General features: G+C 40.5%; 1 protein-coding gene across 2 annotated transcripts in view; it reads right to left on the reverse strand.

Annotated features, from left to right (window-relative positions):
- The window catches only part of CRTC3 (CREB regulated transcription coactivator 3), a 113,620-nt gene that overhangs the window by 89,785 nt on the left and 7,193 nt on the right, over positions 1 to 16,642 (reverse strand). For both annotated transcript variants that reach the window (XM_058294720.2, XM_071214380.1), the window contains exon 2: positions 14,570 to 14,668. In XM_058294720.2, coding sequence (XP_058150703.1) covers positions 14,570 to 14,668 — 99 coding nt within the window. The remainder of the gene's footprint in view (positions 1 to 14,569; positions 14,669 to 16,642) is intronic.

Here is a 16,642-nt window from a genome sequence, read left to right on the forward strand (position 1 = left end):
ACAATTTTTTTTTTTATTTTTATAAATTTATTTATTTATTTAATTTCCCCCCCTCCCCTGGTTGTCTGTTCTTGGTGTCTATTTGCTGCGTCTTGTTTCTTTGTCCGCTTCTGTTGTCGTCAGCGGCACGGGAAGTGTGGGCGGCGCCATTCCTGGGCAGGCTGCTCTTTCTTTTCACGCTGGGCGGCTTTCCTCATGGGCGCACTCCTTGCGCGTGGGGCTCCCCCACGCGGGGGACACCCTTGCGTGGCACGGCACTCCTTGCGCGCATCAGCGCTGCGCATGGCCAGCTCCACACGGGTCAAGGAGGCCCGGGGTTTGAACCGCGGACCTCCCATATGGTAGACGGACGCCCTAACCACTGGGCCAAAGTCCGTTTCCCAATAGTACAATTTTTTAAATGTGCCGTTATCAGTTGTAACAAACACTTCACTCCAATGCAAGGTGTTAATAGGACGATTTACGGGAATGCTATATTTTATGCATGATTATTCTATAATCCACAAATTCCCTAATTAAAAAAAAAGGTAGACCTGGGTTTCTGGGTGGGGAGTATGTTGGAGTTCTCTGCCTGAGTTTTATATTATTTTTCTAACTGTCCTCCAAGTTTGAAAGTATTTCAAAATAAAGAGTTGAAAAAAATAGCAATGAAGTCATATGTATTAATAACCTTGAAAATATTTCTACCCTTTGAACAATTCTACTTTTGGAAATCTACAATCAGTTACATAGATGACTCCTACACAAAAGTATTTATTACTATACTGTTTATAATAAAAGTCAGAATCAATCAAAATGTACAACATTTTGGGAGAGATTTTAAATTATAAAACATATATGATGAAATTTTATTAAGCTATTAAAATTACATTTAAAAGTATTTTAACAACATGGGGAAGTAATCATTATATAATGGCTGAAATGGAAAAAAACAAGATATAAATATGAAAAGCAAGATTACCTGTATAAAAGATGCATGAAAAATAATTAAAATGAGATATTAAAATGGTAATTTCTAGGTGATGAAATATGGCTAATCTTTTTCCTGTTTAATTCTTATATAACAAAAACAAAGATTTAGGACCCAGCTATGAACAAATGCAAAGTATTACTTTTCTTGTAGGTAGAAGTGTAAAAATGAAAGCTAAAACAGAAAAATAACGCTAGTCAGTGTTTTTCCGCTACAGTTATCTTGTACATACCCTGTCTATCATACTTGAGTATATGCTTATTAAATGAACCCTCTCAATTATCTTCATAAACCCAATAATATCTTACTCATAACTGGCATTCATTAAGCATTTATTTAACGAATAATTGGAAATTTACAGTAGCTGTTTAATGAAATGGAAAAGTGGTTTTAAAAGTCAAAACGAGTATCTTTCTGTGAAACATATTTATGTATGTTTGAAAGGATAAGAATGGTTGGGCTTTGGGGTTTGGGGATTTGGCCTGGCAATCGGGAGGAACAGCGTTTGGCACGTGGAAGAGCGTGAATACCTGCCCTCTGAGGCAAAAGTGACAGCACCCTAAGGCTGATGATTCTCAAGCTTGTTTTCTGTCCCCTACAAAACACTCAGCTTTCAGGCGCAGGAGCCATATTGCAACAAGTGGACCCAGGGTATGCCCGCACCCAGGCAGGCAGGGCCATCTCCCCCAGGTGCTCACCCACTCTTCAAGATGGAGGAGAACAGCATTAGTGTTATGGGGGGATGCGGAGGGGATTTGATGTGATTTAGCTCTATTTTTTAAAGATAATTCTCAAGAACTGGTATATTCTTAGTAAGAACAGGTTACTTGTAACATGACTCACACTCGTGACCACCACTCTGGTGTGAGCAACACCTTGGTTGAGAGCTGTTGCCGCAACAATAACAGCACGACCGGCATTTCTTAGACCAGGCACTGTGCTAAGTGCTCACACATATTACTCCCTTTCATCCTTGCAACCCTGGGAAGCAGGTACTGTTAACACTCCTATTAACAAATGCAAAACGGAGGCTTAGGACTGGAAAGCCCGGCTGGTAAGTGGCAGAGCTAGAACTCCAATCCAGGTGATGCCAAAGCCTGTACTGTAGTAGTGGCCCTGGAGATGGCAGAAGTAATTCTAGTGGAGGGAATGAGGGGAGTAGTAACATAAAAATAACAACAAGGGCATGGACATGGCTCAAGCAGTTGAGCACCTGCCTCCCACACGGGAGGTCCCAGGCTTTGTTCCCAGTGCCTCCCAAAGAAGACATACAAACAATGAGCAGGCAATAAGCAAAACAACAAGAAGGACAACGAGCAAAAAAACCTGAGCAGATAACGAGCAAAGACAATAAGCAGACATCAAGCACAAACAACAAGCAAAAGCAACGGGGGGCAGGGAGTGGGGTGTATAATAGCGGCAAACGCTTACACCATGCCTACCTTGCACCAAGCACTGTTCTGAGGGTGCTATATACAATCACTTATTTATCCCTCAAGACAAAACTCTGATATTGGCATTACTACTATCTCCGTTTTACAACTGAGGAAGCAGAGGAACAGAGATGTTGAGTCATCTGCCCAAGATCACACAGCTAGAAAGAGGCAGAGGCTGGATTTGAATTCAGTGTCTGAGCTTTTAGCTGTCATACTGTGAAGCCTCTGTACTGCCCTAAGGCTTTTATTTTAGGGCAAAACATAAGCTGTCATTTAGTCCTCATTTCAAATAGCCTGTTGGTTTTATCCAATGGATGGACTTCTCAGGGGAAGTTCCCATTGCTTCTAACTTTTCTGGCAAAAGGCTAATGGAATCCAATTCAGCCTTATTTGGAGTTACATTTTGGAGACCTCAGCTATCCGCACTGTCCCTGATCGCCCACTGCGTGAACAGCTGGGGAGCACGTGAAAAGCCAGCGAAATGGCACTATCCCGGTTCTCTTGCTCAAGTTCTCTTGGATACAGATGTTCCTGATTCAGCTGTGGGGCCAGTGTTTCCTTGCCCCTACTATAATTTCAAACAAAACCTTAATTCTCAACTACTGGAGAGTCATGAGTTATCTTCTTTTCTCTCTCATTCTAGAAGGCTTCTGGTCCGCACAGATAGTAAGATAAACAGAAGGCGGGGAAAGTCTACTCAAATCTGCATTAAAAATATGACAACATATTCTTGGTCACGGTTCCTATTTAGGGACAGAATACACATTCCAAAGCTATTAAGTAACTTTCTGACTTCTCACTATTTCCTTAGGCAAAAAAGAACACACTGCTGGAATTCAAAATCAAAGGCGAACCAGCAAACAAATCAAACACAGAGATAGTAAGAAATCACAGTTGCAAAATGCATACAGTTTGGGAGGAACAGACTTCTAAACAGAATTCAGAGACAAGGTCAGAAAAATGTCATTCCCTGAAAAAGGCACTAAGACACAACATAAAAGAGATGATATTAGCAATCAGTGAACATCTTTCCTGGAAATAAGTTAGGGTAAAATAATTTGTAAATGTGGTCTCCTAAATCTCATGCAGAAACCCAAGGTCACTGCCCTATCTCATTATATCTAATAGTATTTGGATAAAAGGGTATTATTTCAGGGTTGACAGAGAGCACGCTGTGCCCAAGAGCAGGACTGGCTAAGCTTTATGACCTTGGGAACAAAATTCCCTCTCACTTTTAAGTTAAGAGCAGATGACTAGGCCACAAAAGCCACAAACTATGACGACTGAGCATATACAAACAGAATGTAGTTAGTGGCTTGGAAGGAATCAGTTATCTTTACACCCTAATTCCCTTAACTCACTCCAGTCCCCAAATTCCTTGGTCAATGCTGCCATACCTCCATTATCTCAGTTTTTCCCGGAGATAATTATCATCATCCCTGTCTTATGTATAAAATAACAGGCTTAGAGAGGTTGACCAATTGCCAAGACCAAAGACCAGAAAGAGTGGCCAGGACAGGACTCAAACCCAGGTCTGCCTGACTCCAAGTCCATATTCTTTTCATCAACCATAGCCTTCCCCTGGGCAGTATCCAGAGCAAGAAGAGACTTGGGCCAAGTTTACCCAGCAAGTCACTGCCCAAGCCCCAGGAGACAAAAAACTGGGGAAGGAATGGGTCAGGAAACAGGAGGAAACTGGAAACTGAAGGTGAAGATACAAAAAGTTTCTGAAGACCATTAGATGGCACAAGAAGCTACTGTGAGGTCTCCATGGAGACCTCCTTGTCTATGACTCAAGACCTCACCATCTTGGGACAGTCTCCAAGATTCCAAAGTCATTCACACCTAAGGTGGCGCAGCTCTTCCTCAGTGGGGAGCATGGGGGGCGGCGGTCGGATGCGGGCTGCCCAGGCCTCAGATTCTGGATACAGGGCTGGCTGCTACGCAAGGGCCAACTGGGCCTCAATCTTCTTCTGTGTAGGGGTCGATGGTTCATTTTTACGGTTCCTGTCCTTAGTAGGCACTCAAGAATATCTGCTGGACTTATTTATTTACTTATTTACCAGTCAATCAATGAGAAGGAAAGAGCAGTAGTCAACTCCTCTCTCTGGGGAGGAAGGAAGCAGGAGGACTCACGCCCTCACAGGGCCAATGTGTGGTCTAGTTGACCACGCTATTTGTGTATGTGCCATATTCTAAGCGCAAGGCCTGCCACACAGCCTCTCAGGCATTCTCTTTGGAAACGCATATACTTGAGAGAACTTAAGTGGAAGCTAATGGATGAAATTTAACCAGATGGCATTTTCTCATAGTTCATCTAAGCCCTTTACTGAGACTGGCTGATGAAGGAAAGGGAGGAGGGAAAGATCATCTTAAAGCACTGGGCTTCCAGGGGGAAGGTGAGGACTTAATACAGCATGGAAACGGGGGACCCATGAGCGCACTGATGGACTGGGGAGTGTTGTCCAATATGGCAGCCACCAGCCACATGTGACGTCGAGCACTTGAAATGCGGCTGGTGTGACTGAGGAACTAATGTTTTCAGTTTACTCAATCTTAATTAATTTAAAGAACTATATGTGGCTGGTGATTAGACAACACAGGTCCGGGTTCTGTGTGAGTATGTGTAGAACACATAAAAAAATTGATAAGTGAGCAATACAAACTTCTGACATCAAAGTTATTCCTAAGCACTATTTGTGTTGATAACTGATGCTTGCTTAGTACTTTACAGCTTCCAAAGAGCTTCTGCATTTATTCTGTACTCTTTAGATCCTAATAACAACACTATCAAGTAATTATCATTATCGTATTTATAACTGAGGTCCAGAGAATTCTGCTATTTGCCTAAGGAGACTCAGTGGAGGGTGTCTATGGTTTCTCTCCAATGATGGTATCAAGGAATCTCAGCTCCTCCTTGGAAAAAGAAAGTACAAGATGGAGGGATGCCTCGTTCCTCTTACTGTTCTGCCCTACACAATCTGTGAGGAGATCACTGCCTGTATTGGTGTCCCAGCTGCTAAAACAAAAACAATGGGAATTTATTGGCTAACGATTTTGAGGCTGGGAGAAGTCCAACGTTGAGGCATCAGCAAGGGGATGCTTTCTCCCAAAGGCCTGTGGCGTTCTGGGGCTGGCTGCCAGGTGTCCTTGAGGGGTAACCTTGGCTGTTCCATCACATGGCAATGCACATGGCAGCAGCATCTCCTTTCATTGCTGGGTTCTGGGTTGACTTCCAGCTGCTGGCTGCTCTCCACGGCTTCTCTTTCCATATCTAATTTCCTCTGCTTATAAGGAATTCATCCATATTGGTTTAAGGGCCATCCTCTTTCAGTTTGGGCACACCTTAACTAATTAAACATCTTCAAAGGTCCTGTTTACAAATGGGTTCACACCCACAGACCGGGGGTTGGATCCGGAACATGCCTTTTGTGAGGGACGTGATTCCATTCCCAACACTACATAGCTTCTTGCCTATTCAGACTTCAGCTCCTTGATGCTTGGGATACATTTTACAGATTTAGAAAACCAGGTATGGGAAGATAAGGGCATGATTTTTCCTATTTAATATAAATTTATAAATGCAAATAATCCTAGATCACGAGTTCTTAACATGGGATCAAAACACATGCAAAAATGAGTATGTTTGAAATTTTCCCTAATAGAAAGTTTTTTAAAAAAATAAATGAGAGTATATGTATATGTGTATATATTTGTCTCAGGAAGGGTCTATAACTTTAATTAGATTTTCAAAATGAAAGCAATCTTCTATTTCTTTATTGTCTCTTATGTTTTATAGTTTTTTTTAATAGTCCTTGTAACTCTCTTAAGTAAAACAAAGATTGTGTGTATGTATCTTTTTCTTTTTTAAAGATTTATTTATTTATTTATCTCCCATTCCCCCCACCCACCCGGGTTGTCTGTTCTCTGTGTCTATTTGCTCTGCCTTCTTTGTCTGCTTCTGTTGTTGTCAGCTGCACGGGAATCTGTGTTTCTTTTTGTTGCCTCATCTTGCTGTGTCAGCTCTCCGTGTGTGCGCCATTCCTGGGCAGGCCGCACTTTCTTTCACACTGGGCGGCTCTCCTTACGGGGCGCACTCCTTGCGCGTGGGGCTCCCCAGCACGGGGACACCCCTGTGTGGCAGGGCACTCCTTGTGCGCATCAGCACTGCGCATGGGCCAGCTCCACACAGGTCAAGGAGGCCCACGGTTTGAACCGTGGACCTCCCATGTGGTAGGCGGACACCCTAACCACTGGGCCAAGTCCACCGCCCTGTGTGTGTATATCTTTTAAAGATAGTATAAATGTGACCTTTTATCCTTTCTGTGTATTCTAACTGATCATGGATGGTATATTTAATAGTTTTTAAAAAGGATTTAAATTTTTTCAAGGGTTAAATTTGTCTAATTATTGACCGCAATTTATCACATTGTGTTAAGGTTTTTTCTTTCCTGCCCCCGCCCTGCTGTTTTTGCTGTCTGTGTCCATTTGCTGTGTGATCTGCATCTATTTCTCTTCTTTTGTCATCTCTTTTCGTCTTTCACCTCCAGGATTCACTGGGATTTGATCCTGGAAACCTCTGATGTGGAGAAAGGTTCCCTGTCAATTGCACCACCTCAGTTCCTGATCTCTGCTGTGCTTCACCTTGACTCTCCCCTTCACCTCTCTTTTTATGTCATCATCTTGCTGTGTGACTCACTTGTGCAGGCACTGGCTCACTGTGCAGGCACTTGGTTTGCTGCGCAGGCACTTGGCTCACCGCGCAGGAACTCAGATCACTGCACGGGTGCTCAGCTTGCTGCACGGCCACTGGCTTGCCGCGCAGGCACACTTTCTCGTCTTCTTTTTCACCAGGAAGCCCCAGGGATTGAACCCCGGTCCTCCCATATGGTAGGCAGAGGCCCTATCACTTGAGCCACATGCACTTCTCTGTGTTAAGTTTTAATATCTACTTTTTAAATTTATTGATAATTTCTTTGGCCTATTCTATGAAAAAAGAGTGATAACCCAAACATCCAACAACAAAGGAACAGTTAAATAAACTATAGTATGGTACATCCAGGTGATAGAATATCACACAGACACTAGAAATAATGCTTCTGAAGATCATTTAAAGATATGGGAAATGGTTCATGATATTAAAAAAAGATGCAAAACTATACATGCAATGTGATGTGTCTAAAAATATTTGTAGTCATAGCAAAACTATTGAAAGAAAAGGGCTAAAATGTTACCTCTATTTTCTATAATAAGCAAGTGACACTTTTATAATCAGGAGAAAAAAGTGTTTTTAAATTTTTTCTAAGAATATCTAAAAAGTTTATTTTATATGGGAAGAGAATAATTTTTTAATCAGATTATAAGCATAATCCAATCTTCTTTTTGGAATTCATCAATTATATCAAACTGCTACAGTTAGTATACAGACATGGAGAATAAATTTTGATATACAGTAATTCTAATTTGTTAATGCTATCACTCTCCTTTATCATTATGTTGAATATTGGCTCAGTGATTGCAGTGAATTAAAAATCTCCTACATATGTGGTAGTACCACATTCTTATCTTATTAGGAGTTTTTGCTTTTCACAATTGTTGCTATGTTGTTTCATCACATGAAAGTCAAATAATGCTATGAAAATTAGCAAATACATATACCAACCCCAAAGGGTTGTTGCAAAGACTTAATAATCTATGTACAGAGCTTAACTTGGTGTCTGGTGCACAGCAAGTACTCAATAAATGCTGGCTATTAGTAGTATTTTGAGATTAATATTGCCACTTACACTTTCCATTTGTTTGAATTTAACTGATACATCTTTTGCCTATCTTTTGTTTAAAGAATCTTATAGAAGAGCCGATGTAGATCAGTAGTTGAGCACCGGCTTCCCACATACAAGGTTTGGGGTTCAATCCCCAGTCCCGGAACCTCAAAAAAAAAATTCTTTTGGGAGTGGATGTGGCTCAAGCAGGTGAGTGTCAACCTCACACATGAGAGGTTCCAGGTTTGGTTCCCAGTGCCTTCTAAAAAATAAAGACAACAAGCTAAACAAACGAAAAAGTCAATTCAGGGAAGCCGATGTGGCTCTGTGGCTGAGTGCTGGCTCCCCACACACGAGGTCCAGGTTCAATCCCCAGCCCCTGGTACCTCAAAAGGTAGAAAAAAAAGAACCTTATAAAAATCTGAGAGAAAAGTCAGTAAAGGAAGACATTAAAATTGAACTAGGAGTTAAAGACTTGATTGTTAAGTTCTGGTTCTACTACACACTTGCTATGCAAACTCTGGGTCTCAAGGAAATCACCCTTGGGGATGTGGACCTCTAAGCCTTTGCTACCTTGCAACAGAGCTTTCTCAACCTTTTGTCACCAGATTGTCCCCTAAATTAGTTAGAACTTGTAAACCCTCAGTTATAAGCAAAATGGTACAATTTTGTTAAATTGCAGTAGTCAGAAATATAAAAAGTGTCATGAGATTTTAGTGACATAATTTGAAAGGAGGTGGGTTATATGAATGCTACAACTGTACCCAGGTAGCCCCACACAGAGAAAGCACTCTGTCCCTCTTTCTTTTTTTTTTTTTAAAGATTTATTTATTTATTTAATTTCCCCCCCTCCCCTGGTTGTCTGTTCTTGGTGTCTATTTGCTGCGTCTTGTTTCTTTGTCCGCTTCTGTCGTCGTCAGCGGCACGGGAAGTGTGGGCGGCGCCATTCCTGGGCAGGCTGCTCTTTCTTTTCACGCTGGGCGGCTTTCCTCACGGGCGCACTCCTTGCGCGTGGGGCTCCCCCACGCAGGGGACACCCTTGTGTGGCACGGCACTCCTTGCGCGCATCAGCACTGCGCATGGCCAGCTCCACACGGGTCAAGGAGGCCCGGGGTTTGAACCGCGGACCTCCCATATGGTAGACGGACGCCCTAACCACTGGGCCAAAGTCCGTTTCCCTGTCCCTCTTTCGATGGCTGCCCGATGATCAAGCCACACAGCCCACAGGTGCCCTAGTTGTTAGGCAGCTGGAACAAGCTAGCAGACGGTTAGCCCTCCGCTAACTAGTAGAGACAGCCCCGGCCCTAGAGAAGACAATGCCCACTTCCTCCTCTGTGCCTTCCGTGCTTATGTGCCAAGACGGCAGGGCTATAACCTCACCGCCCCCTGACTGATGACCTGCTCCCTGCTAAGGATTATCAGGTGGCAGCTGAGAAGCTTGCCTTTGTTTATTCATCTGATAACTCTGTTCTCTGTATAAGAGCCCATTGGGTTAAAGCAAAAGAATGTGCTTTTAGATCTTCCACTAGAATAGAAAATAAGTCTTTAACCGTATTCAAAATAGTACTGTCCTTACCAATGTGAGGAGCAAATAAAACAATGTGAAAGCACTGTATAAAATCCAAAGTGTTCTAGATACACAAAGGAGGATTGTATATAAATAACTATAAGCAGATTAACTTGAATCTGTGCTGATGTACCATGTTCACAGGTTGGAAGACGGTATTGTTAAGATGTCAATTCTCCCCACCCTGATTTATAGAGTCCATGCAGTCTCAACCAAAATTTCAGTATGCATTTGTTTAGAACTCAACAAGCTAATTCTAAACTTTTATGGATCAGCACAGGAACTAGAATAGCCAAAACAATTTTGAAAAAGAGGTTCAAAGTTGAAGGACTCTTGCTACCTGGTTCCAAACCTTCATATAAAGATAGGTGAATCGAGGCAGTGTGGTGCTGACAAAATGATAAACAAATAGATTAAGGGAAGAGAGAGTTCAGAAAAGATCCATAAATATATGGTCAATTGATTTTCAACAAAGATGTAAAGGCAATTCAATAGGAAAAGGAATTTATTTTTGACAAATGGTGCTGGAAAAATCAGACATCTATATGCAAAAATGTGAACCTCAACATACACTTAGCACCATATAAAAATTAACTCCGTACTATCTAAGTGTAAACCCTAAAACTAAAACTTCTAGAAGAACACATAGGAGGGAAATCTTTGCAATGTTGTGTTAGGCAAAGCAGTCTTAGATAAGAATTATGCAAGCACAAAATTATAAACTGGACTTCATCAAAACTAAAAACTTCTGCTCTTCAAAACACATTGTTAAATGAAAAAAATAAAATAAAATAAATAAAAAGTAAAAAAAAAAAAAATCGTTAGGAAAACGAAAAGACAAGCCACAGACTGGGAGAAAACATTTGCAAAACACCTATCTGGAAAAGGACTAGCATCCAAAAAATATAAAGAACTCTCATAATTCAATAATTTTTAAAAAACAACTCAATTTTAAAACTGGGCAAAAGGTTTGAACAGACACTTCACTAAAGATATAAGAATGGCAAATAAACATACAGAAGGATGCTCAACATCATTAGTCATTACGAAAATGCAAATTAAAAACCACAATGAGGTACTGTCACACACAGACTAGAATCATTAAAATTTTTAAAAAGTGAAATACCAAATGCTAGCAAGAATGCAGAAACTCTATGACTCTCATACATTTCTAGTGGGAATGTAGATCAGTATAGCCACTTTGGAAAACAGTTTGGCAGTTTCTTATAAAGTTAAACATATACTTAGCTTATGATCCAGCAATTCCATTCTTAGGTATTTACACAAAAACTGTACATGAATGCTTATAACAGCTTTATTCATAACTGACAAAAAGTGAAAACAATCCAAACTCCCATCAATGGATGAATGGATAAGCAAACTGTAATATATCCATACAATGAAATTCTAACCATCAATTAAAGGGACCGAACTACTGATAAATGCACATGCATGACTCTCAAATGCATTATGTTAAGTGAAAGAACTCAAAAGATGACGTACTATATGATTTCATTTATAGGACACTCTGGAAAAGAGAAAACTACAGATAAGTGGTTTCCAGAGGCTAGAGGTGGAGAGTGGAGATTGATTACCAAGGGGCAGAGGGACCTTTGGGGGATGACGGAACAATGGAACCGTTCTACATCTTGACTGTGGTAGTGATACGGCATAGAACTGTACAGTACAGAACTGTATACCTAAAAAAAGTGAATTGTACTGTACATAAATTAAATCTCAGTCAAGTTTAGTTTTTAAAAATGTGTTTCTGGGATTGTCTTTTAGTCTCGACTTATCAAAAATTCTGGGAAAAGGGTTCCTACTGGTCTAACTAGGGACAATGCTAGCATCAACATAACAATGATAGTTATAGATTATAACCCATTGAATAGGAAATGAAAAAACCATGCATAGAAATAAATGAATATATAAACCGAAAATCTAATGAGGAACAGGATAAAGTACCTCCTCATAAAATATTTATCGGGGAAGCGGACTTGGCCCAAGGGATAGGGCATCCGCCTACCACTTGGGAGATCTGCGGTTCAAACCCTGAGCCTCCTTGACCCATGTGGAGCTGGCCCACGCGCAGTGCTGATGTGTGCAAGGAGTGCCCTGCCACACAGGGGTGTCCCCCGCGTAGGGGAGCCCCACGTGCAAGAAGTGCGCCCCGTAAAGAGAGCCACCCAGCACGAAACAAAGTGCAGCCTGCCCAAGAATGGCGCTGCACACATGGAGAGCTGACACAGCAAGATGACGCAACAAAAAGAAACACAGATTCCCAGTGCCACTGATAAGGATAGAAGTGGTCACAGAAGAGCACACAGTGAATGGACACAGAGAGCAGAGAACTGGGGGGGAGAAGGGGGAAAGGGGAGGGAAGAGAAATTTTTAAAAATCTTTAAAATAAATAAATAAATAAAATATTAATTACTAAAGGAAAAAGAGTAACTTTAGGGTGGAAAAGCTTGGCAGACAGACACCACCTTAATTAAGTGATCAAAGTGAACATCGTCCATAATATGACAAATCAAAACCATGCACCCAATCACTGCTGTGCTGTTCTATCAGAGATGCATAATCTGAATCATCACGATGACATATCAGACAAACCCCAACTGAGGGACATTCTGGAGAATAACTGGCCTTAATCTTCAAAAGGCGCACGGTAACGAAAGTCAAAAATAATTCTTTAATGTCAAAAGAAAAAAAAGCAGACTGAGAAACTGTTCCAGACTGAAGGACACTAAAGAGAACGACAACTGAATACATGTGATTCTGAACTGAATCCTTTTGTTATAAAGTACGTTATTGGGACAATTTGCAAAATTTGAATGGGGTCTGAGGATTAGCTGGTAATAATCTCTGTTATTTCCTGATTTTGATGGCTATATTTTGGTTATGTAGTACAGCGTCCTTTGCTTGTAGGATATACACAGTGAAGGTTTTGGGGGTAACAGGGTATCAGGTCAGCAACTTCTCAAGGGAAAAAAAATGTTAATTGTACGTTACTTCCAACTTTTCCGTATATTTGTTACTGTTTCAAATTTTAAATTAAAAAAAAAAAAAAAAAGAATCCTGGGAATGCCAAGGATTCATCCCATTCCCCAATGACCGACCTCAGTCAAGACACTGTCACACTTATTAGCCAAAAGAACAAACTTCACTGCAATCTGGAAATAGGAAACAGGCGGGAGTCATCATCATAAGGGCTATATACCCCTAAAGATGAGAAAAAGTACCACAAAATTGGGATCTCAAAGACAGCAAACCTTGACCAGGCTCTATTTTCTGAAGAATGCCTTTCTGCTTATGCTGGATCTGGATACTGAGTGATCCAACAGGTCCAGGTCTAAGAGAGTTTGAGTAGATCTCTACTATAAGAAGTATTATGGTGAGGTGATATATATATATATTTTTAAAGATTTATTTATTTATTTAATTCCCCCCTCCCCGTTGTCTGTTCTTGGTGTCTATTTGCTGCGTCTTGTTTCTTTGTCCGCTTCTGTTGTCGTCAGCGGCACGGGAAGTGTGGGCGGCGCCATTCCTGGGCAGGCTGCCCTCCCTTTTCACGCTGGGCGGCTTTCCTCATGGGCGCACTCCTTGCGGGTGGGGCTCCCCCACGCGGGGGACACCCTTGCGTGGCACGGCACTCCTTGCGCGCATCAGCGCTGCGCATGGCCAGCTCCACACGGGTCAAGGAGGCCCGGGGTTTGAACCGCGGACCTCCCATATGGTAGACGGACGCCCTAACCACTGGGCCAAAGTCCGTTTCCCTGGTGAGGTGATATTAAATTCAAGATTCCCGTGCAGATTGGACATAAATATGTACATATGGTGCTTTTTCTTATCACCATTATATATATAATTATGAGTTGCTATTAACAGTAGTTTCAAATGTAAGTCCCCAAATTAAATAATACTTTTGCTTTGTTCAACATCATCAAATAAGTAAACCCAGTTTTCGAAACAAAGACAAACAATACATTTAAAATGGCTAGGCATCCAAATGAATGCAGTTATGCTTCATCTTAAAGTCTATATTTTGTCTTCAACAAATCTTAAATTGTGTGATTAAAACAACAGGGTCCTAATTTTTCAGACTAGGATATCCAAGTAGGTCTAATTTGGATCAGAACAACAATATCACATACCATTGTCTGAAACATCAATTCCACATTGTTTTGGGGTTTGGCTCTTCGCTGACATGAATGATTAAAACACCCTTGGCAATACATTAATCGCAATTCAATACAAACCAACTTCCAGGCCTAAGACCTGCACTTTCTAATACGGTAGCCACCAGCCACTCAAGGTTACTGAGCACTTGAAATGTGTCTAGTCCTAATTGACATGTGCTTTAAGAATAAAATATATAGGGGGGTGGGGGGTATATGGGGACCTCATATTTTTTGAATGTAACATTAAAAAAATAAAATAAAATATAAACCAATTAGTACCAAAAAAATGAATGTGAAATATTTCACTGATTATTTTTATACTGATTACATGTTGAAATATTTTGGATACACTGGATTAAATAAAATCCATTATTAAAATTAATTCACCTACTTTTTACTGTGTTTAATGCAATACTAGAAAAATTTTTATTATACATGTGGCTCACATTATATTTTTACTGGACAGTGCTGACTTAAACCATTTGTGAAATAACATTTTCTTATGCTGCAGAAACTGTGGAAGAGAATACTGATGGACTGCCCAGAAGGATATTGAACTCAACATTCAATCTATAGAAATCCACTTCCTTCTGACAGGCACACTTATCTTTTTCTACTCCATTCAGCTCGAAGAAAGTGAATATCTGAGTTACCTGGAATTCCGATGCAGTGCTACGCAGCTGGCTCACATTTGGTAAGGACCCGCCATGGTACTGCGTAAGGCGCAGTTGTTGAAGCTTCTGAAATTGAACCTGGAAACAAAGCCATTTCAAGAATGTTGAGAGGTGACAGCAAAGATTTGAAAGAAGCCTCAAAGTATGATATTTTGTAGTGAAAATGGTTCAAGGGTAAAAAATTTTAATTTCAATTTCTTTTCTCCTTAAAGGATGACAACCTTCAGGTTTCTAGTGCTTTCTCGTTTTGACTACTCTATTTTTTGGAAAGAATTTACCCAGGTTTCAAATGTCCCATGTGCTATGATAATGAGGTACTCTTGCAAGGTCTTTGAGTGTATATGTGTAGGCGTGCACACACAATCTTTAACAGCAATAAAAGAACCCCTTAAAGAAAAACTGAGCTACTATCTCCAACCCTAACACATTAACTATTTTCCTTTCTCTGTGCACTTTTCCAATGTACAAACTGGTGGTTAAGATCATGACAGATACAATCTTGCATGCTTACATCATAATAAGTCTTTTCTGTTATTACATAACCGTTTCTAATGACTACATAAAATTTCTTCTTCTAAATTATTTCCTTAGAACACATTCCAAAGAGTTATTACTAAGCCACTGAGTATGGGCCTTTTGGTAGTTCTCACTACCTACTGCCAAAATGCTTTCCTAAAGGGTTTACCATTTTAATATGAGAAAACAGTTTCACCAAAAACTCAATAACATTAATTGGAGTAAGGAAGGAGGCCAATTTAGCAGGTATAAAATGATACCCCACTGTTTTAACATGCTTTCTTTTCCCCACAAGTTATCCCTTACTTCATTTTTCAAAAGGCAGTAAACTGATTACAGTCCTTGTAAACCCCAAAATGATTCCATCTGGTCTTTAAGAGTTTTGTTTCTCAAGTAATAAATTAGCTTTGTAGTTATATAACCCTTGGCACGGTATAATTCGTATAGAGAAGAAAGAGGTTATAGATGGGTGCCCTGAGGCAGATTTTTACCCTTTCATTACTCTCTGCTTCACTGTCTTGTCTAATAAAATTAAAACTACTGGATTTGAGCCCCTAAGGTAGGCCAGGAGCTGGCTTAAAATGTTCTGTACACTTCATCCCTAACACACATTCATCCTCACCTCTGCGCAAGAGAAACCGTACCTTCTCTCCAGATCTGTAGACCCAGATCCAGGGAAATTCTGAGACTTGTCCAAGATCCTGCAGATAGGAGGAGGCTAGCTGTCTAACTCAAAGCCCACACTCCTACTCCACCACGTTCTTTTCCTTTGTTCTGTTTCTCCCTTTATGATCATACTATTTACAAGCTCACAGAAAAGTAAATTTTAGTTGACCAATAGCATCGCTGAGCCTATGAAGCCCTCTGATTTTGTTTTGTTTTGACTTTTTATCATGAAAAATTTCAAATATATACAAAACATAGCAACTAGTATAATGAAACCTCACCTACCCATCATCCAACTTCAACAATTACCAACTCATGAACAATCTTTGTTTTATCCTTACCCTTTTCCACTATGCCTTGCTGGAAAAAAAAAATCCCAGAAATAATATACTTTCATATTTCAATAGGTGTCTCCAGAAGACAAGGACTCGAATCTGAAAGTTTTAAAGGCACATAAAACCCTCTCGGTGCCTTAACATTCTTAAGCCCACAGTGTTTGATTTCTTGAACACACTGCACTGCACTTTTAGATAGTTAAAATCTATTAATCAAAAGCCACATATGAGGAGGACATGGTAAGCTTTTTCCAATAGGAACTGAATTAAATGAACACAGTCTCTCAGTTTTCAATCTTAACATCTAAAAGCACTTAACTGAAGCATTTGATTCGCTACCCTTGAAATTCTCAATAAAACTCCTGGCCACCTTGATCTTAAGTCTTTTATTCCTTCTTCCACCAGATTATCTATTTACTCACTTTTACAAAAAACTAACTGTGGATAGGGTACTGTGCCATGCATCCGCTTATTGCAATGAAGACGTGCCAAAGTCTCTGCCTTCAGGGAATTCCCACAAAGGCTTCAACTCTCA

The sequence above is a fragment of the Dasypus novemcinctus genome, chromosome 3 (genome assembly GCF_030445035.2).
Source record: "Dasypus novemcinctus isolate mDasNov1 chromosome 3, mDasNov1.1.hap2, whole genome shotgun sequence".
Lineage (NCBI taxonomy): Eukaryota > Metazoa > Chordata > Mammalia > Cingulata > Dasypodidae > Dasypus > Dasypus novemcinctus.